Source organism: Trematomus bernacchii, unplaced genomic scaffold (assembly GCF_902827165.1).
Source record: "Trematomus bernacchii unplaced genomic scaffold, fTreBer1.1, whole genome shotgun sequence".
Classification (NCBI taxonomy): Eukaryota; Metazoa; Chordata; class Actinopteri; order Perciformes; family Nototheniidae; genus Trematomus; species Trematomus bernacchii.
In genome coordinates, this window is record NW_022987899.1 from 3878673 (window position 1) to 3904987 (window position 26315).

General features: G+C 40.8%; 3 protein-coding genes and 3 non-coding genes across 8 annotated transcripts in view; 1 reads left to right on the forward strand and 5 right to left on the reverse strand.

Annotated features, from left to right (window-relative positions):
• Positions 1–7571, reverse strand: part of LOC117470036 (ribosomal protein S6 kinase beta-1-like) — a 13960-nt gene extending 6389 nt beyond the window's left edge. The window contains 4 exon segments of the mRNA XM_034114557.1: positions 4989–5057; positions 5666–5786; positions 5885–5928; positions 7406–7571. Of these exon segments, the coding sequence (XP_033970448.1) occupies positions 4989–5057; positions 5666–5786; positions 5885–5928; positions 7406–7474 (303 nt within the window). The 5' untranslated portion in view covers positions 7475–7571.
• A 730-nt stretch (positions 7572–8301) lies between these two features.
• trnai-aau lies at positions 8302–8375 on the reverse strand. The gene has a single exon. It is a non-coding gene; the product is annotated as a tRNA-Ile (tRNA).
• Positions 8376–11092: 2717 nt separating this feature from the next.
• On the reverse strand, positions 11093–11166 carry trnai-aau. The gene has a single exon. It is a non-coding gene; the product is annotated as a tRNA-Ile (tRNA).
• A 2770-nt stretch (positions 11167–13936) lies between these two features.
• trnai-aau lies at positions 13937–14010 on the reverse strand. Its single transcript has one exon. It is a non-coding gene; the product is annotated as a tRNA-Ile (tRNA).
• Positions 14011–14463: 453 nt separating this feature from the next.
• Positions 14464–19797, forward strand: tubd1 (tubulin, delta 1). Its single transcript, XM_034114653.1, is given in 9 exon segments — positions 14464–14787; positions 15808–15955; positions 16515–16623; positions 16625–16732; positions 17088–17319; positions 17585–17749; positions 18978–19106; positions 19270–19453; positions 19596–19797. Coding segments are annotated over 9 exon segments (1332 nt in total). The 5' UTR covers positions 14464–14636; the 3' UTR covers positions 19702–19797.
• Positions 19798–22157: 2360 nt separating this feature from the next.
• vmp1 (vacuole membrane protein 1) overlaps positions 22158–26315 on the reverse strand; it is a 30516-nt gene continuing 26358 nt past the window's right edge. For all 3 annotated transcript variants that reach the window (XM_034114657.1, XM_034114654.1, XM_034114656.1), the window contains exons 11-12: positions 24740–24839; positions 22158–23135 (exon numbers count right to left, since the gene is read on the reverse strand). In XM_034114657.1, coding sequence (XP_033970548.1) covers positions 22992–23135; positions 24740–24839 — 244 coding nt within the window. In that variant the 3' untranslated portion in view covers positions 22158–22991. The remainder of the gene's footprint in view (positions 23136–24739; positions 24840–26315) is intronic.

Genomic DNA, 26315 nt, shown 5'->3' on the forward strand with positions numbered 1-26315 from the left:
AGGCAGTGAGAGGGGCTCCAGTCCTGTGGTGTTCTATATTAGCTTGTTTTATTGTTATTTAGTCTCTTGGCTTCTTAATGACTGTTTTGAAATGTAAATGTTTAATGTGTTTCAGTCGCAGGATATCTTAATGCTTTTTATGTTTTTTCTTTAAAGCACTCTGATTTGCCTTGTGTTGAAGTGTGCTTGCCTTCCTTGAAACACTGGGTATGTTTTGATGCAAAACAAAGATGTGGAAAAACTCCAGACAACAACATGTTCCTGTCAACAGGTTGTGTATCACTGCCTTATGAGTCACTTCCTTGTTTGTCCTGCATGACTAATAGAAAGAAAGTGATTAACTATATAAAAACATCTGAGAGGCTGCCATTTAGGTGACAAACAGAAAACGGTTGCTGTTTGATTAAGGCCCCGCTCACACGGGACCGTTTGCGTTTATGCACAGTATGCGTATTCAAAAAAGTCTTCCGTTCACATGCATTCGTTTCATTTAACGTGTCTGTTCAAACGAGACCGCTGGAAACGCTGTAGTACACATGCCGGGACTGTAAGTGGCGCTGTAACTTCCGCCAAAATACACCAAAAGCAGCGAAGAAGAGCAGCCCCAGCAGCCCCGCCGCAATGTTGCCATGGCTACCCTTCTGTTTAAGCCCCGCGGTGTATTTAGCAACATGTAGTTCATGTAATTCTCCATGTCCACTTGTTGCTGATGGTTGTGGTAGAGGAGCTGTAGATTTTGCACTAATATCTGTAGCATGGTCAGTAGCAGTAGCACTAGCAGTAGCTACTGACAGGAGGAAGTGTGTGGCGATTGCTGGTATTCAGCGGGATATAGTCATTTCCTCAGCATATGGATAAATGCAACGGGGAAGTTAACTGAAAGAAACCGAATCTGTGGATATTGCATCGACCGACCAAGAAGCATGTCTCCGTGGAGAGGACCCGCTCAGAAAGAGAGATATTCTCTACAAACACCGGGTGAGATCCTCCTTTGTCAATATAATGGATCAATGCATGAAATCTGACACTGTTTATTTTGTTTAAGGAGTATATTGGGCGTTAACAATTCTGGTTTGCCTTTTATAATATTATTTCATTCAAGAACCCCTTGTGCGTTTAATTAACACAGCTATTTTTGATAGTTGCTACAGCAGAGAGCAGGAGAGGTGGGGAGAGGCGGGGCTATCACTATTTTTTCAGGAAATATTCGTATAGAGGTGATTACACGGACTCGGTTGACCCACCAGAGCGTTTCGTTTGCAAATCTATCCACCTTGGGACCCGTTATCGTTTGTGGGGTCAGTTTCTATCGGCCTCGTGTAAATAATAGGGCTATACGCACGCGAAACTATGCAGATACAAGCAGTTTTCTCCTCGTGTAAACGGCGCCTAAGCTAAGAACCAAATGTACTTTATGTTCGTGCACAAAAACTAGTTTGTAGGTTAAAGGGGCTCATTCTCAGGTTCATATTAGTATCTCTACTGGGACATGTCTCCATGCTTTAATGTTCAAAAAGCTCTTTACTTTTCTCATACTGCCTGTGCTGCAGCACCTCTTTTCACCCTCTGTCTGAAACCAGAGCCCAGTCTGTTGTGATTGATCAACCGCTTAGAGATGTCCCGCCCCTTAGCCTATCATGTACAATGTGTTGAAGCACTAGCCAATAGAAGCGCGAGTATTACATAGTGATGTGATTATGTTCCTTAAGTAATCAAAGGAGTCCAATGGAGGCGTTTCAGGCACCAAGCGCCTCGTTAAGGAAAACATCAGCTTTGGGTTAAATAAAGTTAAAACAGGAAATGTTCTCAGTTTCACTCTCTCGTGTGTGTGTGTTGTGTAGACTGAGAGACTGAGAATGAACAATGTCCCTGAGATACAGTACTGTATATCTTATTTCATTCTGATTTAATTTAATTAAGGCAAACAATGCATCTTTTTAAGTTCTTTAGCTCTGACAATGACCGCAGTGCATATTTATTACCCACTTAAGCTTTCAAATTCTCTGGAGAATAATGATGTCTATATACTGAGCACCATCAGTGTCTCCTGTGCCCTGTACTACGAAGCCAGTTCAACAGACCCTGGATATGTTTGAGTTACCCGGCTTAACTAACCCTAACAAACGACACCTCGCTAAGCTGTCCTACGACGCTGGTTATCAACTCGGTAAATCAACCCAGGGTTTCTCTTTCCGGCTGAGAGCGCGTTTACGTGAAAGGGGCGGGGTTATCAACATTTGACCAATCACAAACAGGGACAAGTGTACTGACAGCGCAGCGTCATACTTCCTGAATGAAAAGTAAACTATAATATTAGACAAATATGAAGAAGTTAAACTTTAAACATCTATGACTTAAACCAGGGATGGGCAAATGGTGGCCTGGGGGCCGCAGATTAATTTATAAACAACGTACTTATTAATTAAAAAATAAAATATATATATATTTCTTTTATTTTTGTACTTGTAGTACTGATACCGTCCACTAGACTCCTAGTTCAAGGTTCAAGGTTCTTTATTGTCAAACTAACATAGCTACAGAGTAATTATGTCATTGAAAATCTTAGATCACAGGCTTCTCCAACAATGCAACACTGAATTGAAGTGTTTGTTCGGCAGACAAATACCGCAAAATAATCTGTGACGCGTTTGTGTGTATTGTGTTTGTTGTAAAATGTCAATGAAGATGTCAGACTTAGTATATTTGTTAATAATTACATACAATACATGGAATTTGTGTGTGTGTGTGTGTTCCAAGTGAATCTGCGACCCCCTGGTGGCCAGTACATACATTATGTGGCCCCCACCACCATCCAAGTTGCCCATCCCTGACTTAAACAGATAAACCAGGATAAAAGCAACAGTTGCACCTGCAAGGTGAATACAGAACAGCTGGTAAAAAACTACCGAGTGTTTGAATGCGTACATTAACAGGTTTATGATATCACTGCCCCGTCTCCTAAAGACACTCGTGGATCTGACTTTAATTACATTTGACTCGAATGTTTCGTCAACTTAACGTGTTGCTTAAAATAATACTTCTGCATACAGTATGTGACACTGTGAGTGTTGCACGGCCAGATACGGCTCAAGAAGCTGACTGATAAGGAAATATATGATACATTATTATCTGATGTGATGTGATATGAACGATAATGGGACACATCGACGTCTGCACTCACAGTGCCGCGGACTGTACGTAATGTTACTTTGATCCGGTTGATTATGTTAACTTGTGGCAGATATTTAAGTAAGCTTTCTTAACGCTAATGTTATAATAGTCAGATTGCTCTGAAGATGGGAGGGGATATTCTATAAATTGTCATGTTCACACAGTCGGTGATTTTTGCCGGACCTCTTTCCTGCAACGGCAGTTTAAACTGTATTTCCAATATGAGTTGATAGCTTTAAACTCCGCACACTGAGCTCTGATTGGTCAGCAGGCGGTGCTTTCACTGAGTTGATCTTTTATCCGGAGCAGGTTTGGTGTTCAGCATAAGTTACCATGGAGATCTACCCCGGTAAGAAGAGAACCAGCGTCGTAGGACCGGAAACCCAGAGTTAACCCTGAAGTTACCTCGCTAAGCGAAAACCCTGCTTCGTAGTACAGGAGACGTGGTTTAGCATCAGTGTCTCCACCCTCCTGTTTATGTTTGCTAACCACTTCTGTCAGAAAGCTAAAGAGCTGCCCATCAGAAACCGTGTTGTCTCAGCTCTGAGCGCCAGACAGCTGGAGCTCAAACTGAGGCGGGGAGAAGCTCTTTGATTTTAAGGATGCTGTTGACAAAGAAGCCTTGAATTTTTTCATCAATTAATTTCTTTGTTAATTATGGATGACTAATCTGAATTCTAAGCCCCTTCTCACTTTCAAACTGGGCTTTTATTTAATTAGTAGACTATCAAAAATTGTCAGAAGTAACTAAATGTCATCCAATTACTGCTTTACTCACTTATTGGCCACTAATAGCTATGTTGTATAAATGTGTATCAACCTCACACACAGAGCAAGGAGTCAAATTATAATTTAAGAGTACATTATATTAGATTGAGATATATCATTTAGCAGTTTTTCTCAGTAGTTTCAATGTGCATTCAAAACCATAATGACACGTCTATTACAGGCTAGTTTTGCTCATTTAGACTGCACATATATTTTATCTCAGCATAAATGTTACAATTCATATGCTAGCGTATCGTTTCATTTTGAGGTGCAATAACAGCAGTAATAGATGTTACATCCTACACCATTGGTGTTGTAGCTAAAAGTATCTTGTTTCTTATTTAAATACAAATTATAATAACATTTGAATGGTGGGTGATCTTAGACCCATTTTGCTCCAATTTGATCTTGTATTTATTATTATTATTATTATAATATCTTTATTGAACAAGGACCATGCATACAAATACATAAATCTCGAAATGAGAAAAGAGGATGAATGCCAGATTGTAGGTGACAGCTAATCTATGTTATTCTAATTGTTGAACATGGTTTATGTTCAGCTGCTGGAGTGTGTTTTGTTTCACAGTTTGAGACACCATTGATGTGTCACTGTCTACCTAGAGGAAACCTGGAAAAGCCCTGATGATTTCCTCTGTAGATAATAGTTAAAGTGCATTTACTCTTATGTCTTAATGACTTCTTCTTCTTAGCTGCTTCATGAACTCTGCCCCTGAAGCTACAGGCCTTTCTTTATCAAAGTGGTGCAGTTAAAAAACGCCTGGTTGAAATCTGGCACGTGTTCAGCGGGTCACCGGGTTCATTCATCAGCAGTGTGAGTATCAGGCAGAGTGTTTAAAGTGCCAATGCTGCAGCAGAGCGGCACATGGCAACCGCCCAGCAAGCAGTGAAATCTAAACCCCTCCACCGGATTCAAGGGCGGCCAATATTTGCAGACAGAAGCACCATAATGTTTATTTGTAAAAAAACAAGCATGCAATTACGTTTGACAGGACACACACTGGGAAGTGATTAGAAGAAAAAAATACCTTTTTTAAAACTTTCATGGCAAATATTTTGCCCGATGCAGCTCCGACGACTTTTCGGACTTGAAAAACCTGCATAAAAGAGGGAGTGATGTTTAAAGCAATCATTAGAGGGGAAGAAGGCAACGTGTGGAACAGTAGAGGTGTGTGTGTTAAAGGTCCCATGTCATGCTTTTCTGGTTATTACCCGTCCCCTTGTGTGTTATGAAGCTTTTTATGCATGTAAACAGTCTGCAGAGTCACAAACCCTCAAAGTACACCCTGAGGCTCGCTGCTGCGATGAGCGGGACACTGTGAGCTGGCTCACTGGTGTGGGGTCGGCGAGACACCGCAGAACTCAGCCTGGGCACACACACAAACTCCCAGCCAGGCTGCGGGTGTGTGTGTGACCAGGCTGAGTTCCGCGGTGTCTCGCTGTCTCGCAGACGGCCAGGCTCACAGGGAGGGGGGGGGGGCAGGAGCTCCAACAAGCCGTTTAGGACAGAGAGTGAATACACATACTATACAGAGATGCTGTATGAGAAACCAATGTGAGTTTGAAAAGTTGCACAATATAAATGTATTTTAGTAGACCTCAACAATGGAATTATGATCAGTAGAAATGGCCATGACATGGGACCTTTAAGTGTAGTTTCTCATGTGCCATCTTAAGGCTTGCCCCTCTTGAGTAATGCATGTACCTTTCCATATCCGCCTTTCCCCAGGACCCTCAGCAGCTCGAAGCACTCCGGTCGGATGTTCTCCGTCCCCTGGTTCACGTTGTCCTCCGATATCTCGATCTTCTCACAGTCGTCCATGTTGCTGCACAGACACAGGATTTAATGCATTGTGCTCTTGTCAAAAAGAAAAATAATAATTATGTGTGAACACAAGCACAGAAGGCCAACTCGAGTACTCACAACTCAAATCCAGTGCACTGGTCCATGATATCACTGATTTCCACCTGGAAGAAAAAAGGAAACACATCATAAACACAAGTCATTAAGCTTTTATGTGTTATAATAATTCTCTGCTCCATAGTTTTTCTCTTCACTATATTCAGTCTAATATTTAATATTCCATCTGTCACCGACTTATGTTAATATGATACCTTGCTTTATATCTTATTAATTTGTAACTTCAACATGTATATTTTCTACTTTCTTGTCTTTTAATTGTTATTGTACAATGCCATGTCTTTTATGCAAACATTTTCTTATAAGTGCTAACTGCTGTAAAACATTTTGACCACTCTGTAGGAGCTTTTGACCTCAAGGACATTTTCCATTTCTTTCTTGCGTTTAAAGACATTGTGAGTTCAATACTATGATAATAAATAATTCATAATACATGTCATCCTTTACAAATCAATAGCTATAATGAGGATAATGACTCATCAAGCATATTTTAATGGTAATCTTCATCTTCCAGCTTCTCCAGTTCTAGGATTTGCTGGTTTTCCTAACACTGTACTCTTACTACAAAGGGAAAATGTTGGGGGTTTTGGTCAACCAACCAAGAGAAGACATGAGAAGGTGAAGGAGATACCGCTTTATAGGCCAGACCACTGATCGGTTATAAGAGGATATCATTTTCAGATTTAAGTTGCCTCCCAACTTGCATTATATTCTATGGCACAACATTCATATTGTCTGCCTGTTTACAAAGGTTTAATCTCAGACACTGATCTGACAAACAAGAGCTGCTCTGTTGTAATAGTTGCCCAATCAGTGCTGTATGTGTATTAGGTAAACGTTTTGTATCCTAAAGAATAAAGAAATGTACATGTGTATATATGCGTGTGCAGTTGAAACTGTTTTCTATTCAAAGTCTATAATCTATAACAGCCAGTGATGATGGGTTTGCTGTACTTGTATGATAATAGCATACAGCAGTATTTACACTATAATTCATAAATAGAATTTAGATCAATTGTTTTTGACTTATTTCCAGTTGAAAGCAGAGTCTTCAGTGCTGCTGTGTTGCAGCATTTCACACTGAATGTGAACAGAAACACAGCAGCTTTAAGTCCACACAGTCACAGTCACCACTCTGTTGCAGCCTTGCCAAAATAAACTGTTGCACACTGAGCCACATTTATCACTGCAGCCCCTTTGGCCAAGTAAGGCTCTGTTTGCACAACTCCAACATGACAGCGATGCTTTCTGACCCGGGACAGCCTGAACAATGCATGCATTTCACCACTAGCTGACCTTACATGTAATATAAAATCAGAAAAAAAGTGACAGCTCTGTCATGATCGCTGTCGGGTTGAAAAGGCCCGAGAGCCCCGGCTGCAGGAGCAGGCCTGCGGTGGCTGGCTGGCCGGCTAGCATGCTAACAGCTACATGCTAACAGCTACAGCTAGCTAGCTGTTCTGCGTGAAGAGTTTCTGTGTGACAAGTCCCCGCAGACACGCTCAACATCCCCCATTAAAGTACCTCCTCAACCTCATCGTCGGAGCCATTTTCCTCCGGCTGGTCCAGATCAATGTCAAACATTCCGGCCATGGCAGCGCTTCGCTCGGATCGCTCTGTGACAGAATTGCAGGCGTCCCCCACCTCATGGACAAACACACACCGCCGCCATAACCGGCTACTACACTGAGCATGCGCAGTGCGACACTCAAAGAGAGGGGCGGTGACCTGGGCTTTTATTTTGAAGGACTGGTGAACAGGTTTCTTATTTTATGTGGGAGTTATTTTTTTTAGTTATTGTTTAAATGGTGGTAACACGAACACACTGTTACAATATTGTGCACACACAACCAATTGTAGTGTGCAATAATCACTGTTATTTAAAAACATACATTTAAAGAAACACTCCAGAGAGTTTTTTTTATGAGGTCTCAATACTGTGTTATTTATGTCACTAACTTAGTTCTTCAAACTACTGCCAGTAGTGTACTTATTTGTCTTTTTATTACTAATGTCTGTGTGCTTTTCTTTGAATCATTGCTTGCCTTTAAGTGTCAAGATGTGCAATTTGGACATGGACTTTTAAAAGAAAATGTAAAAAAAAACATTGCTCCCACTTTGCAGCATTTCAATATTTATTTATTTCATTATTTATGTCAGCATTTATACATGTCTGTATCAAGCAATACATTTAGTTATTATTGTATTTGGGTTTGTATTTTTATTTCTTTGATGATTTCTTTTTTATGCATTTATTTCTATTGTAAATGTCATTTTTCATTTGTAGAAATACTATTATTATTCCGTGTTGAAATAGACACTTATTTGCAGTTATTTACTCATTTGACTCGCTTTCCCCCCCCCCCGTTTTGATACTCTGGTCAATCATACTAACTTTGCGTGTGAGGAAAAAATACTTTTGTCCAGTACGGGGATCGAACCCGCGACCTTGGCGTTATTAGCACCACGCTCTAACCAGCTGAGCTAACCGGACTTAAAAAGGGTCACAGACGTGACGTAAAACGATCAGACAATAAACGCCCCTAACCCTAACCCAGAATAGTAGGCGTCCCCCACCTCATCATGGATGTATAATAAGAACTGGATACAGCGTGGGAGGCGGGGCCTCGTTCATTCCTATGAGAGTTGCTCATTGGCGCATGAAGACAAAATGGCCCAACTTTTGAGAGAGCGAAACGTCACGAAAGTATTCATATAATCATATCATCCGTTCTTATTGTGCATCCATGGGTAAAGGTAAAACTCATGTAGTACTGAACACGTCACATGAACATGCCGGGCGGCGCGGTCCCGTGGGTTAGATCTGCGTTCATAATGCAGAGGAAAATAAATCTCAGAAAAACGTTATTAGCACATTTTACAACTTGAGGACCGAATGTTTTTAATAAGGGCTATACTGGTTCATACTGGGTAGTTTATTTAGTTAAAAAAAATTATCCAACGATTTACAGACGTCTCTTTCCCAATGTTAGTCTATAGAGAGGCGAAGTCCCACCCTTCTACTTCCGCCCCATGGGACCTTATTTCGGAAAAATTATGTATTGAAGTCAATGGGGAGAGAAAGATTATCTTTCGATCCCGTTTGAATTGTGCCACAAATTACACATATGATGTTTGTCAATCTTAAAAAATAATTTCCATGTCAAAAAAGTCACAGTTTGTCGTAAAACTGTTGAAATATAAGACTATGAAAAATACGCAACTAGAAAGACTACAAATCCCTGTAAGTGATGTCATTAACGTTACAGATTACACTCGTGTTACTCACCGAAACCTTGTAAAGCCGGTCCCGCATGCTGGCTCTTACGTAACCGACTAACTCCCCTTTTGTGTATGTACAGCTCTCAACATGCCCAGACTTGTAGTGATTTTCACCTCTTTTAATACTTTTCGCCTCATTCTGAAAGAAAGAGGTGAAATGTGCCAACGTGACGGCCATCTTGGTGACATGTGCGAGACCAGAGATGTAGTTCATTGAGCGTTTCACACAAAAAAATGTGTTACTTCACAGTTTTACGACACATTTTTATTTTTTTGACTTGCAAAATTATCTTTTAAATTGACAAACATCATATGTGTAATTCGTAGCACAATTCAAACGGGATCGAAATATAATCTTTCTCTTGCCATTGACTTCAATACATAATTCTTCCGAAATAAGGTCCCATGGAGGTCCACCGGAAGGGGAGGGACTTCGCCAAAAAGTCTTTCCCGGCCCAGCGACTGATACGGAAGTGTAGTACCGCCGTTTGGCCACAACGAATATTTTCCTCAGAGTGCGGCGCACTTCCTGGGGGCTTGGTTCGACCTCCACCATTGCTGCGGCTGCAGCTGGACCCTTCTCCCATAACCGGCTGTCACTACCCGATCCGCATCCCTACCCGATCTGCATTGCGCATGTGCGAGATGGTCCACCATATTTGACAACTACATACGGCAACTCAAATAGGACACTTGACACAGTGGCGATTCGGCAAAGCAGAAAAAGAAAACTCAAAAAACCCGACAATATTAATCTGAACGAGAGAGATGAGTTATTGTTATTACAACGTGACTTCACTATTATTTAACAACTCCTTTTATTGGGTCCTTTTATTGGGTTAAGTACATTGTCAGAATAAGTGAGAAATGGATTTAACTTCTGTTAGACAGCTATCATACATACTGAAGAAATATTGACTGTGAATGCAATATGTATGGCATTCATATTTTATATCTAATTACATTAACTGTGAATGTCCTTCATTTTATTTCAAATCAAATCAAATAACAAAAGATTTTTGTATAGATATTTGAGAGGTTTATGACTCGCACATGCACGATGCAAATCGGGCAGCCGTCTAGACGTCAAATGTCCTATTTGAGTTGCCGTATGGAGTTGTCCAATATGGCGGACCATCTCGCATGCGCAGTGCAGATCGGGTAGTGACACCGGCTACTACACTGAGCTTGCGCAATGCGACACTCAACGAAAGGGGCGGTAACCTGGGCTTTTATTTTGAAATAGAGTCAGATGAGGACTTTTCTCCTTTTCCATGGAACTGGTGAACAGGTTTCTTATTTTTTGTTTAAAAAAATGTGGTAACACGCACAAACTGTTACAATATTGTGCACACAACCAATTGTAGTGTGCAATAATCACTGTTTTTTAAAAACTTAGATTCAAAGAAACACTCCAAAGAGTTTTATGAGGTCTCAATACTTGAATGTGTTATTTATGTCACTTAGTTCTTTAAACTACTGCCAGTAGTGTACTTATTTGTCTTTTTATTACTAATGTGTGCTTTTCTTTGAATCATTGCTTGCTTTTAAGTGTCAAGATGTGCAATTTGGACATGGACTTTTAATAGAAAATGTAAAAAAAACATTGCTCCCACTTTGCAGCATTTCAATATTTATTTATTTCATTATTTATGTCAGCATTTATACATTTCTGTATCAAGCAATACATTTAGTTATTATTGTATTTGGGTTTGTATTTTCATTTATTTTATGATTTCTTTTTAATGCATTTATTTCTATTGTAAATGTCATTTTTCATTTGTAGAAATACTTGTTTAACCAGTAAAATTATTACGTATTGAAATAGAGACTTATTTGCAGTTATTTACTCATTTGATTCGCTTTTTCCCCCCCGTTTTGATACTCTGGTCAATTGTACTAAATTTGCGTTTGAGGAAAAAGTACTTTTGTCCAGTACGGGGATCGAACCCGCGACCTTGGCGTTATTAGCACCACGCTCTAACCAGCTGAGCTAACCGGACTTGAAACGAGTTGCAGACGTGACGTAACAAAATCAGACAATAAACGCCGCTAACCCTGACCCAGAATAGCAGGCGTCCCCCCACCCCATGGACAAGCACACACCGCCGCCATAACCGGCTACTACACTGAGCATGCGCAGTGCGACACTCAACGAAAGGGGCGGTGACCTGGGCTTTTATTTTGAAATAGAGTCAGATGAGGACTTTTCTCCTTTTCCATAGAACTGGTGAACAGGTTTCTTATTTTTTGTTTAGAAAAATGTGGTAACACGCACACACTGTTACAATATTGTGCACACACAACCAATTGTAGTGTGCAATAATCACTGTTATTTAAAAACTTGGATTTGAAGAAACACTCCAAAGAGGTTTTTTACGAGGTCTCAATACTTTAATGTGTTATTTATGTCACTTAATTCTTCAAACTACTGCCAGTAGTGTACTTATTTGTCTTTGTATTACTAATGTGTGCTTTTCTTTGAATCATTGCTTGCCTTTAAGTGTCAAGATGTGCAATTTGGACATGGACTTTTAATAGAAAATGTAAAAAACAACATTTCGATTTTATAATGGGTGTCTATGGGACGACTCTTCAAATCCTCTTTTACCTACACCTTACGACAAATGCTACTCCTTCCACATACTTTCAGCTAGAGACTTCATTCCAACTTTAAAATGATTACAAGACCTTCAGCTATTAAAATATTTTTGATATCTTTTACGTTTTTTGACTTATCAACGTTTAAGTTTTGGTACATTTTCAGGCTGTTTTAGATTTTATAATGGTTGTCTATGTAGGGAGGGACTCTTCAAGGCTAGAGTGCGTGACATCATCACTTAGAGTGTAGAGGGTCTTAAAATCTTCGGAAAAAATATTTTAAAACTGCTCTCAGAGCCAAAATATACACTCTATTCAAATAATTTCAAAAGATTTCAGGAGCATTATTAGTCTGGCCTGCTCAATTGCCTTCATCATATCAAACGGACCCACCATTCTGGCCCAATAGTGATCTGAGTGACAAAAGGTCCCCCTAGCTCCCAATAGACTCACATGTTAAATTTGTCCGGAACTTTCTTCAGAACAGAGAGAAGTACACTTTAGACAAACTGCTCCCATCTTCACATTTGACACACAAAACCCCCAACAAAAACATATATCAGTTCATTGAGGTTCCCTGATGCTCACTTTCTGGTCATTTTTTTATAGCCATAGTTTTTGAACAGGTAGCAAAATTGTCAGATATAATCCTCAATGCATTCTTAATGGGACTCAGTGCTGCAGTTGGTAACCATGGTGTTGCTGGGCAGATTGGGGCCACACACCTGAGTGACATCATCTAATCAGAGCAGACACGCCCACAGACAGACTGGAGGTTTGTATTATTATTTTTTCAACAAAAGTTAGAAATGCAAGAGGTTTATCTCTCATTCAGAACAATGGAAAGGCTCTCCTTTCACTGCACATCTCCATGGAAACCTTTGATCTCTGGGCTCACGTACACAGATGTTTAATAACGTCGTCACCATGGTAACCTTTGATCTCTGGGCTTACACACACAGGTGTTTGTAAACATTCATTCACTACTACTTACATTTAATATCTAACTCCTTCAGCCTACTTTCAGCTATAAACCATTCAACTATTAAATTATTCAGCTATTTCAGGACATTAGGCACGTTCACACCGGAGTACTTTTCCCCGTACTTTTCCCGTTTAGTTCCGTTAGTGCCTGGAATTTTGCGTTCTCACCAAAAAGAGTACTTAGTTCCGAGAACTTTTACCCCCATTTTTAGTGCCTGCTAGAGAGGTGGTACTATCCTGGGGAGAAAAAAGTACCAATTTCGATTGGCTGGGCGAATTGCAAACAACGCCCCGTAAAACTCTGAAAGTTTTGTGAAGCCGCCATTGTATTTGCTGGCATTAGCATTATTAGCATTAGCATTAGCCCCGCACACCAACGGAGAGAGAATAACTTATGGCAACACAAAAAAAAACATGGGAGCGGTGGAGTGATGAGGAGGTGTCGGCGTTCTGGCGATTTACCCGGAAGGCTTCAGTAGAAGCTGCTGGGAGTCCCAGCAGCTTCTACTGAAGCCAGACCCCAACTCCGGGGACTTCCGGCCGGGGACTTCGGGTGGCAATATACGCCGTGAAGTGGTTTGCGGCCTGCCAGTAAACCCAAAGCAGAAGAAGAAGAAGTGACGTCAGCGGCTTCATTTGCGTAATCTTCACTCAGGGAACTTATTCCGGTGTGAACGCGATCTGTACTTATAGTTCCGTGGGGGTACTAAGTGCTGGCACTAAATGCTGGGCACTAAGTACGGCAAAGTACTTGGTGTGAAAGCAGAGGCTATACATGTTGTTGTTTATACCTTTTTTAAACCTTTTCTTTTAAATATTAAGCTTCTTCACTATTTTTCCTACTCTTCCAGTTTAACATTTCACTTTCAAGTTTTCAACAAAGTCATTGCAATGCATTTGAGCTGTAAAAATGTTGATTCAAATCATTTCACTTTTCTGCATTTCTCCGCTAAGTTCAGCAACACACTTAGGCCTACTTGGTTTTTGTAGCTAAAAGCAGCTACAGAGACCATTCAACTAATAACATATTCAGCTAAATTCAGCCACAAATGTTCACAGTTTACAGCATTCGCACGCATTTTCTGCAGGAAATGCATTTTCTAGTTACTCATTTGATTCCCTTTTTTTCCACTGTTTAAATACTCTGGTAAGATTTTACTAACTTTGCGTGTAAGGAAAAAATACTTTTGTCCAGTACGGGGATCGAACCCGCGACCTTGGCGTTATTAGCACCACGCTCTAACCAGCTGAGCTAACCGGACTTACAGGAATTTCCCAGACGTGACATAAAGTAATAACACAATAAACTAAATCTACAGAACCGAAATGTAAATCTTCCTGGCTCGTCGTCACTCCTTACGGACGGTAAGTCATAGTTTAAACAGGATAATGATCATTCTATTATGTATGATATACTCCTCACCGAAGGGGGAGGGTCCACCGGTGGGTGTTTTGTTGTTGTTTTTGGAATTCTTATTCTTATTATTATGTTTTGAATTATTATGTTATTGTTTTCGTATGTATTGTTGTGGCTGCAGAAAACATCACTTTTAACAGCAATGTGTGTATGTATAAAAAAAGAAGGTGCAACAAAGACACATGATAATAATAATACAGTAAATTCTTGCTTTATTATTTATCAAAAATAATGCTAAAATAAATAGCGGATATGACTTTTATTTTTGAAACTTTTGACAGTTGGACCGGAAGTGCCATCTATCCTTGTTGTGGCGGCAGAAAACACATCACTTTAAAAGCACCTTGCTAACGGTTATGAAACCTCTCACTCACAGCATGAATTCTCCGGAGTATTTCAGACTCTATGTGCCCATACCTTAACCTGAAGACCCTCGGTGTTCCCGGAAAGCCTCTCACCCCCGGCTGAGAGATGTCCGTAGTGACGGTGCAGCTCGGGCAGTGCGGGAACCAGGTGGGTCAGCAGCTGCTCCACAGCCTCCTCTGCGACGCTCAGAACGGCCAGAGGAAGGAGCTCTGCACCGCCACCCGGGAGCGCTTCTTCCACCAGGACACACATGGAGGTAACGGGATTATATAACTATAACACTCTTGTTGTTAATAACCACCAACTATGTGCACTATAGCCTATGCCGTTAATAACTGTGCAAGAATATATACCTGGCTGCTAAATCCTCAGAACTGTTACAGGATGTGTAAACACAGAACAAGATAAATGTTCTTAGGTAACATTAAGCTGTCTTTGGCTCTTTTCTGCTGTAACAATGTAAATGCCCCCTCTGTGGGACTAATACAGGTATTCTGATTCTGATTCTGAAGCCTGCTGCTCAATAAAGAAGTCATCAAAATGATAAATAATGACATCTCAAAAGTTTAAACGGAAGAGAATTAGGTTCACATGTGAAAACACTTTTGAGATCTACAAAAAATGGAAAACAAAATGTCTAGTCCTGAGATTAAAGTCAGAATTCTGAGGAAAAGAAAAATCTAAATTCTGACCTTAATCTCAGAATTCAGAGATAGAAAGTTGAGATAATAAATCATCATCATAGGTTAGTCATCAATATATTGATGTAGTTTCTTATTATAATGAAAAACGATCCTTGTTATTATCAGATACCATGTTAAGATTTTGAAAAGCAAGTCATTATATCGATATTATATGATTCAAGATTCAAGGCATTTATTGTCATGTGTACATCGCTACAGTGTAGTTATGACAATGAAAATCTTAGGTCACAGGCTCCTCCAACAGAGCAACACAATAAAACAGATACAATAGTGCAAGTAAATACAAATAAAATAGAATATAATAGAAATAGTGCAAGAATAGTCTATATACAAGTAATTGGAATATGATATATAATATATGATATGAATGTTACGGATGTTCTTTAAAAAATGCAGGTGTTTAACAGTCTTATGGCCTGTGGGATAAAACTGATATGATCTTGAGTTTTATCAAGGTTTTTTTTTCCTTTACTGGTGGAAACAAGCTTCCATCGATAACACACCTTTAATGTTGCTTCCTAACTGTGAGGCTCACCTGCTGACCTGTCATGTCTCCCTGTGTTACTTTACAGAGCTTGTTGCCCGGGCGGTGCTGATCGACATGGAGCCCAAAGTGATCAACCAGAGCATCAGCAGGGCGGCGAGATCCGGCATGTGGCGGTACGGAGAGACGTCACACTTCAGCCAGAAGCAGGGCTCTGGGAACAACTGGGCCAATGGGTAAGGACAGTTCCCCCCAACTCTTTCTGTTAAAACATGTAATAACCAATCATCTGTGGCGAACGAGAAAACATGAATCCTATGTTTAGAGATTGTTAAAGCTGGTATTCAGGGTTGGGAGCCTTGCTTTCAAAACGTAATCTGTTACAATAACAGTGTAAAGACTTTCCTCTTTAGGACAGAGTACAGTTAGGACTTGTTTTAAACTCCCTCTTAAACATCCTCATGGACCCTTCATTTTATGGAATTGTAATTATTGTATTCTATTAGTGTCATTGTGTTTTGTACCCCTATTTTCACATGTATCTTGTCATTTGACTATATTCTCAGATATGTTTGTTGTTTTTACATTATCATTCATGTGCGTTGATTTGTGAAGCCCTCTGAGACAAATGTGTTTTGTGATATTGGGCTATATAAATACATTTGAATTGAATTGAATAACTAGTTACTTGTTAGTTGTATTGTCTCCTGATTACGTAATATCATAATAACGTAATTGTGTCACATGTAATCCATCTTCAGAATTGTTTGTAATGTGCTTCTTGACTCTCCTCAGGTTCTGTGTGCACGGGCCGGCTCACAGAGAGGTGGTGGAGGAGCTGGTGAGGCGAGAGGTGGAGCGCTGTGATAGGCTGTCTGGACTCCTGGCCATGATGAGTGTGGCGGGGGGGGACAGGGTCCGGAGTCGGTACCTATGTTACTCAGTGTCTCCGAGACGTCTACCCCAAGTCCTTCATCCTCAACCACCTCACCTGGCCGTACGGGACCGGAGAGGTGTGTGTGTTTACATTACGGAACATAGTGACATCACTACGGAACACTCACACTTCTATTGGCCAGCACTCCAACACATTGTATGTGATAGGCTAAGGGGCGGGACATCTCTAAGCAGTTAAACCAATCACAACAGAGCCGGCCAGCTAACCAATCAGAGCAGACTGGGCTCTGGTTTCAGACAGAGGGTGAAAAGAGGTGCTGCAGCACAGGCAGTATGAGAAAAATAAAGAGCTTTTTGAACATTAAAGCATGGAGACATGTCCCAGTAGAGACACTAATTACAAAATGAACCTGAGAATTAGCATAATAGAGCCCCTTTAAACCCCTCTTTCCTCTCCCCCTGTCCTTTCAGGTAATTGTCCAGAACTACAACTCTGTGCTGACGCTGGCTCATCTCTACCAGCTGTCGGACGCCATCCTGGTGCATGAGAACGACACGGTGCACCAGATCTGCAGTCAGCTGCTCAACATCAAACACATCTCCTTCGCTGATGTCAACTCAGTGATCGCTCACCAGCTGGGCAGCGTCCTGCAGCCCGCGCTCACCGCTGACTCCCAGGGAGCCTACAGCAGAAACCCTCTGGGTGAGAGAGGCCGAGACCCAGACCCAGACACACACACACACACACACACACACACACACACACACACACACACACACACACACACACACACACACACACACACACACACACACACACACCCTCTCACACACTCACGACAGGTTTCTCACAGTGCATGGATTTTCTGGATTTGGAAATCTTTGACTTCTATAAGAGTATTTTTTTACTGTAATAAGGGATCCAAGTACTTCCTCCACCTCTGACACCTTTCCTACTCGTCTCTCAGGGGAGTTGGTGAGCGCCCTCTGCTGCCACCCAGAGTTCAAGCTGCTCAGCATCTCCTCCATCCCTCAGGTGCCCCTCGCCTCCATGGCCTACAGCAGCTTCAGCTGGCCCAGCCTGCTCAAACACCTCCGCCAGATGCTCATCTCCAACACCAAGATGGAGGAAGGCGAGTCACTCTACATTATATGTTATTTATTATTTATTTAAGCCTCTTTGTATTGTATTGTATTTAGCTGATGTTTTGTCTAAAGCCAATTACAAGAAGTGCAAGGATGTAAATTCAGAACAGCAAAAATCCTGCAAGTACATTAATATCGTTAAATAATCAGAATACTTTATTTATCACGGGGCCAAATGTAGTTTTAATAGTCCTTTTAATATAATAAATACACATAATAATAATAATTTAAAGGTCACCTATCATGCTATTTTTAGGCAATAGCATAGGTCTCAGATATATACAAAAATATAAAAAACATGTCTATGAAGTGTTTTGCTCAAAATACCAAACAGATCACCCATTCTAGCCATGCCTCATATCCCTCCATTTCACTTCCTGTTTCAAAAGTGCTGATTTGGGGAATAAAGCCTTAATAAAAAAAAGAAATTGATAAAAAAGAAAAAAGGAGGGGGCTGAGCTCACGCGGGACCCGGCAGCTACTGTCTAAACTAAATACTGCGGTGATGAAACGCCATATCATGGATTATCAAGGATTATTTCTGAAACAGTATGGAGCTCAAAGGCTTTCTCTCTTGCCGGTTATACCACAAGGTGAGTTCCTTTTTATTTCCTGCTTCTTCACACACATGCTCTCCAGTACAGGTTAGCTCTGAGTGTTAGCGATGCTAATGTAAACACCGACCATATTACGTCCAAAACAGTCGGGCAACGTTTCTGATAGGGCCGTGGGTGTAAAGCCAGCCTACATTTCCGATATTACGTCATATCGGACGCAAATCTGGATCAGCTCCGTTGTAGCCCCGTTTTTAGAGATTTGGGTACGGAGGAAAAGAGAGAGGGTTTAATTTTCTGACGCTGCGTGAGTTCCCTGACACACCGGGGACACATATTTATGTATAAAAGACATCAAAAAGTGCATTTTGCATGATAGGTCCCCTTTAAAGTAAAAATGTGCTCATTGTATTTTAATATATAACAACATTAAATATGTAAAAATGTGTAAATCACAATATGTGCGGTGGTGGATATTAACGCTGAAAACCAGGCCACTGCTTCAAATGTACAGTGAAATACAATAATACTCCTCAAGGATATTGGCTTTTTTTAATCATTTCACAGATTATACAGTTCGCTCTAAATAAGCCAAACCTTTTAAAGTAATGCAACAACATTTATTTTTTTATTTTTTATTTTTTGGTGTGCTTGCTCTCAGGTATAGACTGGCAGGTGCGTCCTCCTGCAGCCGCTGAGCGCAGCAGGAGCCTCACAGCAGGGAGCTTCAACACGTCTCTGGCCAACGTGCTCATCCTGAGAGGGAAGGACGTGTACAGCGCAGAGACAGGTCAGAGAACTGGGGAAAAAGTGTGTTTATTAAAAAAGTGAATCCAGACTCTATGATGAATCCACAATTCATTCAAGGGATTGTGATATTTTGGTGCATGCATACTTAGATTACATTTTGTTTACAGGTATTTAGTAATTGTTGCTGTTTGTTCTGTCCCCAGGTGGTTTCGAGGACCCGGCCCTGTACTCCTCCTGGCTCTCACCACAGGAAGCCTTCAGTGTGTGGAAGTCCCCGGTGCCTTTTAATAAATATGAAAAAAGTGCCACGCTGGTCAGTAACAGCCAGGCTCTGCTCCGCCCCCTGGACAGCATGGTGGGCGGAGCCTGGAACATGTTCGCCTCCAGGTGAGTCACTCTGCGAAATGTTTAAATATCACTTTGAGGAAAAGCTGGGTCCAAACACAACCTACTTATGTTAAACCCTGAGGGGGATGAAGTCAAGTTTTCCTGGAAACTAATATGTTTTTGTCTTTTCAATCGCTAACAGAGCCTACATCCACCAGTACACTAAGTTTGGGATCTCAGAGGAGGACTTCCTGGACAGCTTCTCGTCTCTGGAGCAGGTCATCTCCAGCTACAAACAACTGCGCTAGAAATGGGAGAAACCAACAAGCACCCTCATGCCAAGGAATACCACTGTTTGGAATGATTTCTTATACCAACATGTAAATAAAATGTATTTTATTTAATTTGGAGTTACAGCCAATCCTTGACTTTCCCCATTTTTCTTTACATCAAAAGTATCATAGGGACACTCATTATGGACTGAATGAATCAACTTAGACGATAAGCCTTTCTAAGGCACTCGGAAGGCTAGGGTTAGTTTATTTATCTTGCACATTTCATACACAAAGTGAATTGAAAGTGCCCTACATAAGCATTTACACACCAACAGAAGTCAACATCGTAAACACAGTTGAGGCTGCAAGAGATGCTGAAGTGTAACAGTAAAAGATAGTTAAATCAGCTCTGGAAAAGCAGCGGTAAAAATAGATTTTTAGTCTAGATTTACAATAACTCAGGGTTGGTGCAGACTGAAGATGTTCAGGAAGTTTTTCCACATCCAAAAGCTGTTCCTGCATGTTTGGTTCTGACCCAGAGTACGATGAATAAACCCCGATGATCCGAGAGCTCTGGGTGGTTCCTAACAGAGCAGCATCCTCACCTTCTCCATCACCATCTGGTACGCCACATCCAAGGATAAGGGCAGGCTGCAGCGTGTCATCTGCTCTGCAGAGAAGGTGATCGGCTGCCATCCCTCCACGACCTGCACGCCTCCAGAACCCTGAGGCGGGCAGGGAAGATAGTGGCCGACCCCTCCCACCCTGGACACAAACTGTTCACCCCCCTCCACTCTGGCAGGAGGCTGCGCTCCATCAGGACCAAAACCTCTCGCCACCTGAACAGTTTCTTCCCCTCTGCTACCGGCCTCTTAAACAAGGCCCGGCCCCCCCACTGACACTTTACCTCAGCCACAACGTAGTCTCTATATGCATTACATTAAAGCACACAATGTTCATACTGCTTACTGCACATATTTCTTGTTTCATATTTTATATCCTATAATTCATTAATAGCATTCTATTTCCATGTAAATTACTGCTTTATTTTATTGCTATTTAACTATATTTTATTACGGTGTCCTTAAAGATTTTTTGTTTTATATTAGATTTCTTGTTTTATATTTTATGTATGCACCATGACATCAAGTCAAATTCCTCGTACGTGTGAACCTACCTGGCAATAAACCTGTTTCTGATTCTGATATTAGACAGGTATTCAGGTCCCAAACCATAGAGCGATTTGTAAATTAATGGAAACATTGTGTCATCGAGTGCCGCCGAAGTACTGTTCCAATCTCCAGTATACTTGGAAATCTACCGAGCCCGGCGTACTCCGTTTGGAGAAATATCGAGTGTGCACATGAGTAGACTTCGCGGCCTTAAAATCCCCACAATGCTTTGCGCACGGACCAATTTCCCCAAATCTGTGGCGGAAGATGTAAGGCGGGGCCTCTCCTATGACGCACACCTGCACACTTGCTAGCCTGTTCCACTCTTTGTTTTCCGAATGGCAGGAAGTATTCTTGACTCGCTTCTGAAGCAAGATGCTCGGCAGACATGTGCTACCAAGCAAGCGTACTCGCGATTGAGAAACACCCCCAGTCTCCCCATCTGCTGAGCAAAGATCACATGTTGATCCAAAATGGCTTCCAAACAGCCTTAACAAAAAAATTAACTTTAGAAATGTTTAGGAATAAAGAAACATGACAAGGGCATCATACTTTTCATCATTTTATTATGTATATATTTTCCACAATAGTATTTCCAGAAGTGGGATGATTGACATTGAGTCAGTTACTGAAAGCCGGTCGTTGAATCCACAAATAATCCATCTGAAGTGGCAAAAAAATAAGACGCTGAAGGTCCACAGACTTCAGCCAGCTTACAAACCAATGTTGCCTTTTCAATGTAACAGCCAACACCAGTCTGATAAGCTAGCTGACGCAGCGGGAGGTGATGAAGAGGAGTTCAGGATCTGAGAAAATGGATGAAGAGCATATCCAGAAGTCTTCCTCCTCAACATCAGGGGGTTGGGCTTCAGGAAGGTAAAAGTGTGAGTGAGTTAACTCAAACTGTCTTACTTACCTTGGAGATGAGGATTACTCCAACAAAAAAGAATCAGGTCATGAAGGTTTTGAAACAGTTTGCAAAGATCACAACATTTAAAAAGCCTCACCCTATAAGCAGGGGCGGACTGGGACTAAAAATCAGCCCGAGACTCTCGACCGTCCCACTTCGGTACCGCTAGTAAATTGCAAACGGGGGGTGCTAGTGACTTATCCGACCGGCCCACCACGGTACCGCTAGTAACTTGCTAATGGGGGGGTGCTAGTGACTTATCCGACCGGCTCACCACGGTACCGCTAGTAACTTGCAAATGGGGGGGTGCTAGTGACTTATCCGACCGGCCCACTTCAGTATCGGGACGTTCAGTCCGCCACTGCCTATAGGGGGATAAATAATAAACAGACAGACTTGGAAGCGGGTGCAATGATTTACACGTTTTATATATGATCTGAATCAACCTAAATGTACAGAATAGAAATGGGACTAGTTAGCTCAGAGTACAATGTCACTTTTACAAATGATATCACTTCTTTTTTGTTTTCCACACAGACCATCAGAATAGAAATACATCTGCGCATACCGTCAAAAAAAGATATTAAGATATTTACACAATGTGCAAACCATCAATACCACACTGCTTTAAGTTGATATTGCTATTTTTTCCCTCCAACATTTTAAAAGACAAATTGGTCTCACTTTTTTTTTTTTTTTTCTTTTAAACCGGACAGAAACATGAGGATAATTTAACGCTGAAAAAAGTAAATGTTACAAAAATTAAATAAAAATCAAGTTAATGAGTAAAGAACTATATTCAAAGGGAAGTCAGGCGCTCCCGTCTTGCATAAGGCATCTGATGGGCGCTGCACACACACAGCCCCCACCCAACCGCTGCTGCTGCTTTACTGCTGAGGTCAACAAAGGGTTAATTCAAAGTAACACCAGACCAATCGCCTACAAGAAAAACCTAGAGTGAGATGAGAGGAAGAACTACAAAACCTGAAGAGGGACATCCTCAAAAGCGCACACCGACACACACACACATACACACTCACACAAACCGACACAAAGTGCTTGTTTTTCAGTGGTCAGCCTCTGAGAATGGATGGGGGAGGGGGAGGGGGGGGTGAGGTTTGTTGTTAAGTTGTGAGTGGCTGTGGCCGAGGGGAGGCAGCAGCAGAAACAAACACAGTCACTTGGATGTTTGCAGCGCTCCTTCTGTTGTTGTTGTTGTTGTTGTTGTTGTTGACTCGTCATCACTTGGTCTTCTCCTCTGAGTGCCTCTGCTGCTGCAGCCGCTTGGCATAGCTCTGAGCCGTGGAGTTAATGATGGAGGAGACGAAGTAGCAGACCATGACGAGCACCACCTTCTCAAACACCCACGACAGCCAGTTCTCATCCTGGGAACACAAACATTGGGAGAGCATAAGCTGTTATTTACCAATGGTGGAAAGTAACTTAGTACATTTACTCAAGTACTTAAAGAGGCCATATTCGGCTTTTTGGGGTGTTACTACAAGACCTGGTTGACTATAAAACTATTCAAATGATGTTCAAAGCCGCAAATCAACAATTACCTCATAATATCCAGGGACTTTTCACACGGAGAGAAAACATACACATGTTGAGAGGAAACTGCATTTTCAAAAAACCACCCGTACGAACAAATGCCAAACTATTGCATCACATCAAAAGGTGTTAGCTGTAATGATGCACTGAAATATTGTACAAGTCTATCTAAACTGAAAGTATTATTTAGGAGCCAAATCACGAATGGTTATGAGCAGGACCTGTAAAATCCCATTTGTTATTTCTTGTAATTGTAAAAGTAATTTATTTCTGACAACAAATTAACAAGACAAACATGTCGCTGGTGACGATGACCTAATATTTTATTTATAAGGAAAATGTATGCTAGAGGGGGTAGGACCAGAAAAGTAAAAAAAAAAAAAAGTTGAAGCTTCTTCTTGCCCCTGTTGAACATGACAGAGACTATTTGAGAATTTATTTTTTGAGAAAAAAAAAAAAATAATATATATATATATATATATATATTATTATTATTGTTGTTGTATGTTTTGTTTCTGACATGTTCAATACATTTACTAAAATATATATATATATATATATAGGTTTCTGTGCATGTAAATAGTCTGCAAAGGCTACACTCCCTGTGTTCCCTCCATAAGGAGTTTGTGTCCCACACCCATATGTTGTTATGTTGCCAATAAGTAAGTCATTCCAGTACATTACGTTTTTTTAATTGAATAAAGAAATTGATCCGTTTTGTTGTTACATACTTTGTCCACTAGAGGGCACATTACGTATCATTTCAACATATATTGTATTCCCTTCTTCTAAAAAGCATTGTGCATTTATCTAAAACAAAGAAAAGGTAAATGTGTCGCTATCTGACTTTCCAAACTTTAAATTATATTTTAAAATGAAGTATCGTTGGGCTACGCTAAAACAAGCTCCCAGCTCAGAGTGAGACAAAAGACGTGCATTTATATTGATAATATTAACAAATGAATAGATTTATAGAGCTCACATTTTGTTGATTAAAAACCAGAAGTGGAATAACTTCTAATAAGTTAAGGTAGCAGAACTAAGCAGTAAAAACACTGTAAAGTCCTGCATTCAAAATCCTATTGAAGTAAAAGTACTGGCATCAAAATGAACTTTGGTACATAAAGTTAAAATAATTGTTAAGCTTCATTGCCTATGTCGGAAAGATATTTATTGATAATGTCTGGATTATTCATCACAGCTGGTAAATGTGGAGCTAACTGTTATTACTTTTCTTAAACTGCTGCTGGATATCTTATCCTTAAAATAATGTCAATGTTTATGTATTGATATTAGCTACAAGTCTGAATCTATAAAAGCTGTCGTGGAGTAAAAAGTACAATACTGTCTTAGAAGATGAAGCATACATTGAAGATCTTCAGTATCCCGGTTAAAAACAAGGGTTTCTCTTGATCAAACAAAGAGTTGTTCTCACCGCTGGTGCGCTCCCTCCGGCGTGGTGCAGCTTGTTCCTCTGGGCCTCCAGGTACTGACTGAAGGGCTTCTGCAGCGAGGGCCCCACTCTGGGCACAGCCCTGCAGGAGGAACACAAACTCACCATGTTAGCACCTTACCTTCGTCAGGGAGCCCAACAGTGAATCTTGAACATCTTATTCCCTGTCTTCTGTTTCCCTGAACACTACCAAAGCTCCTCACTGAGCCCCCTGTGAGACCTACTGAGGGGCCCCTGCTGAAGGGCCCCTCCTGGTGCCTCCACCTCCTTCACTCAGCAGAGAGGAGTGAGGAGTGAAGCAGGAAGCCTTCAGCCCTCCTCTTATACTCCTCAGCTCTCTATAGTGTCAGCCTTTCAACCAGGAAGTGAGTCGACATGATGTCATCACCTTTTACCACCATAGCTGCCTTCTGGTGGAAAGATATCTAATCAGGGTGTGCTCGTGCCCTTATATGGAAGTAAGGGTGAGCTCACCAGGGGGCCAATCAGACAAGGTTTCTGCAGGTTTTAACTTAACTCACTTAAGGATCACAAAGAATAACATGTCGTACACATTTCCTCACATGGTCGTCATTTTAGCAGAACTAAGGAGGACAATATGGAGCCTATGACAATATGTAAGTCCCACAATTACTTCAATTGCACAAGACATGTTTATAGTGATATACAACACAAATCTTATTGTTAATCTATAGATTTATAGATATATAGATAACAGTGGTTCAATGTTATCCCAAGCAAAAACTTGATTAATTCTTAGGACCCTATTACAACTTATAGAAGAGCATTCATTTTAAAACCTATAAAATGACATTTAGGACCATTTGAGACCTTTTAAAACCTAAATGTAAGAACATTTAATTTGTAATGTCTTAACAAACCACAGATTTACTATTGATTTTAAAGAAGGCCCTGTTGTAAAATGTTACAACTCCAAAAAACAAGTTATAACATTATTTGAATAAAGACTTAAAAACAATTAAATAAGGAGAAATGTAATGTAATTTAAAATAAAATACAATTCAGCGCTGTTAAAACATGTTGTGACCAAACGAAAAATAGAGAAATTAAATGTAGACAAACACCTTCTGTGGCGAATTAAGGATTACAAAAAGATTCCCGTAAAAAAAGGATACAAAAAAGGGAGCATTTGTTCAGCAGGGGTAAAGTTAACATGAGTCTTACATGATGACAAAACTTCACTTATTGTTCTACTCCAGGCTGAAGAAACTCCCACTGCATGATTTCAATTCTGTCTAAGGTTAGACTAACACGTTGACTTTGACTAAGCAAAAGACACTGGCAGACAATTGACTAAACAAACAGCTAAAAGGAAGTGCTGATTCCAAAGAAGCCCAACTAGTTCTGACTGTGTCTTGTTATCTATTCCCCCCCCCCAAAAAACAAACATCCTGTATCATCACTAGCGCACTCATCGCGAGTCACTGCGAGACTTCATGGGAAAGAACCTGGGACTTTAGTTCCTAATAACAAAAAGAAAACATTTCCTCTGGACATATTAGTCCATCATCTTGCCTGAGGACAAACAACGACTGGA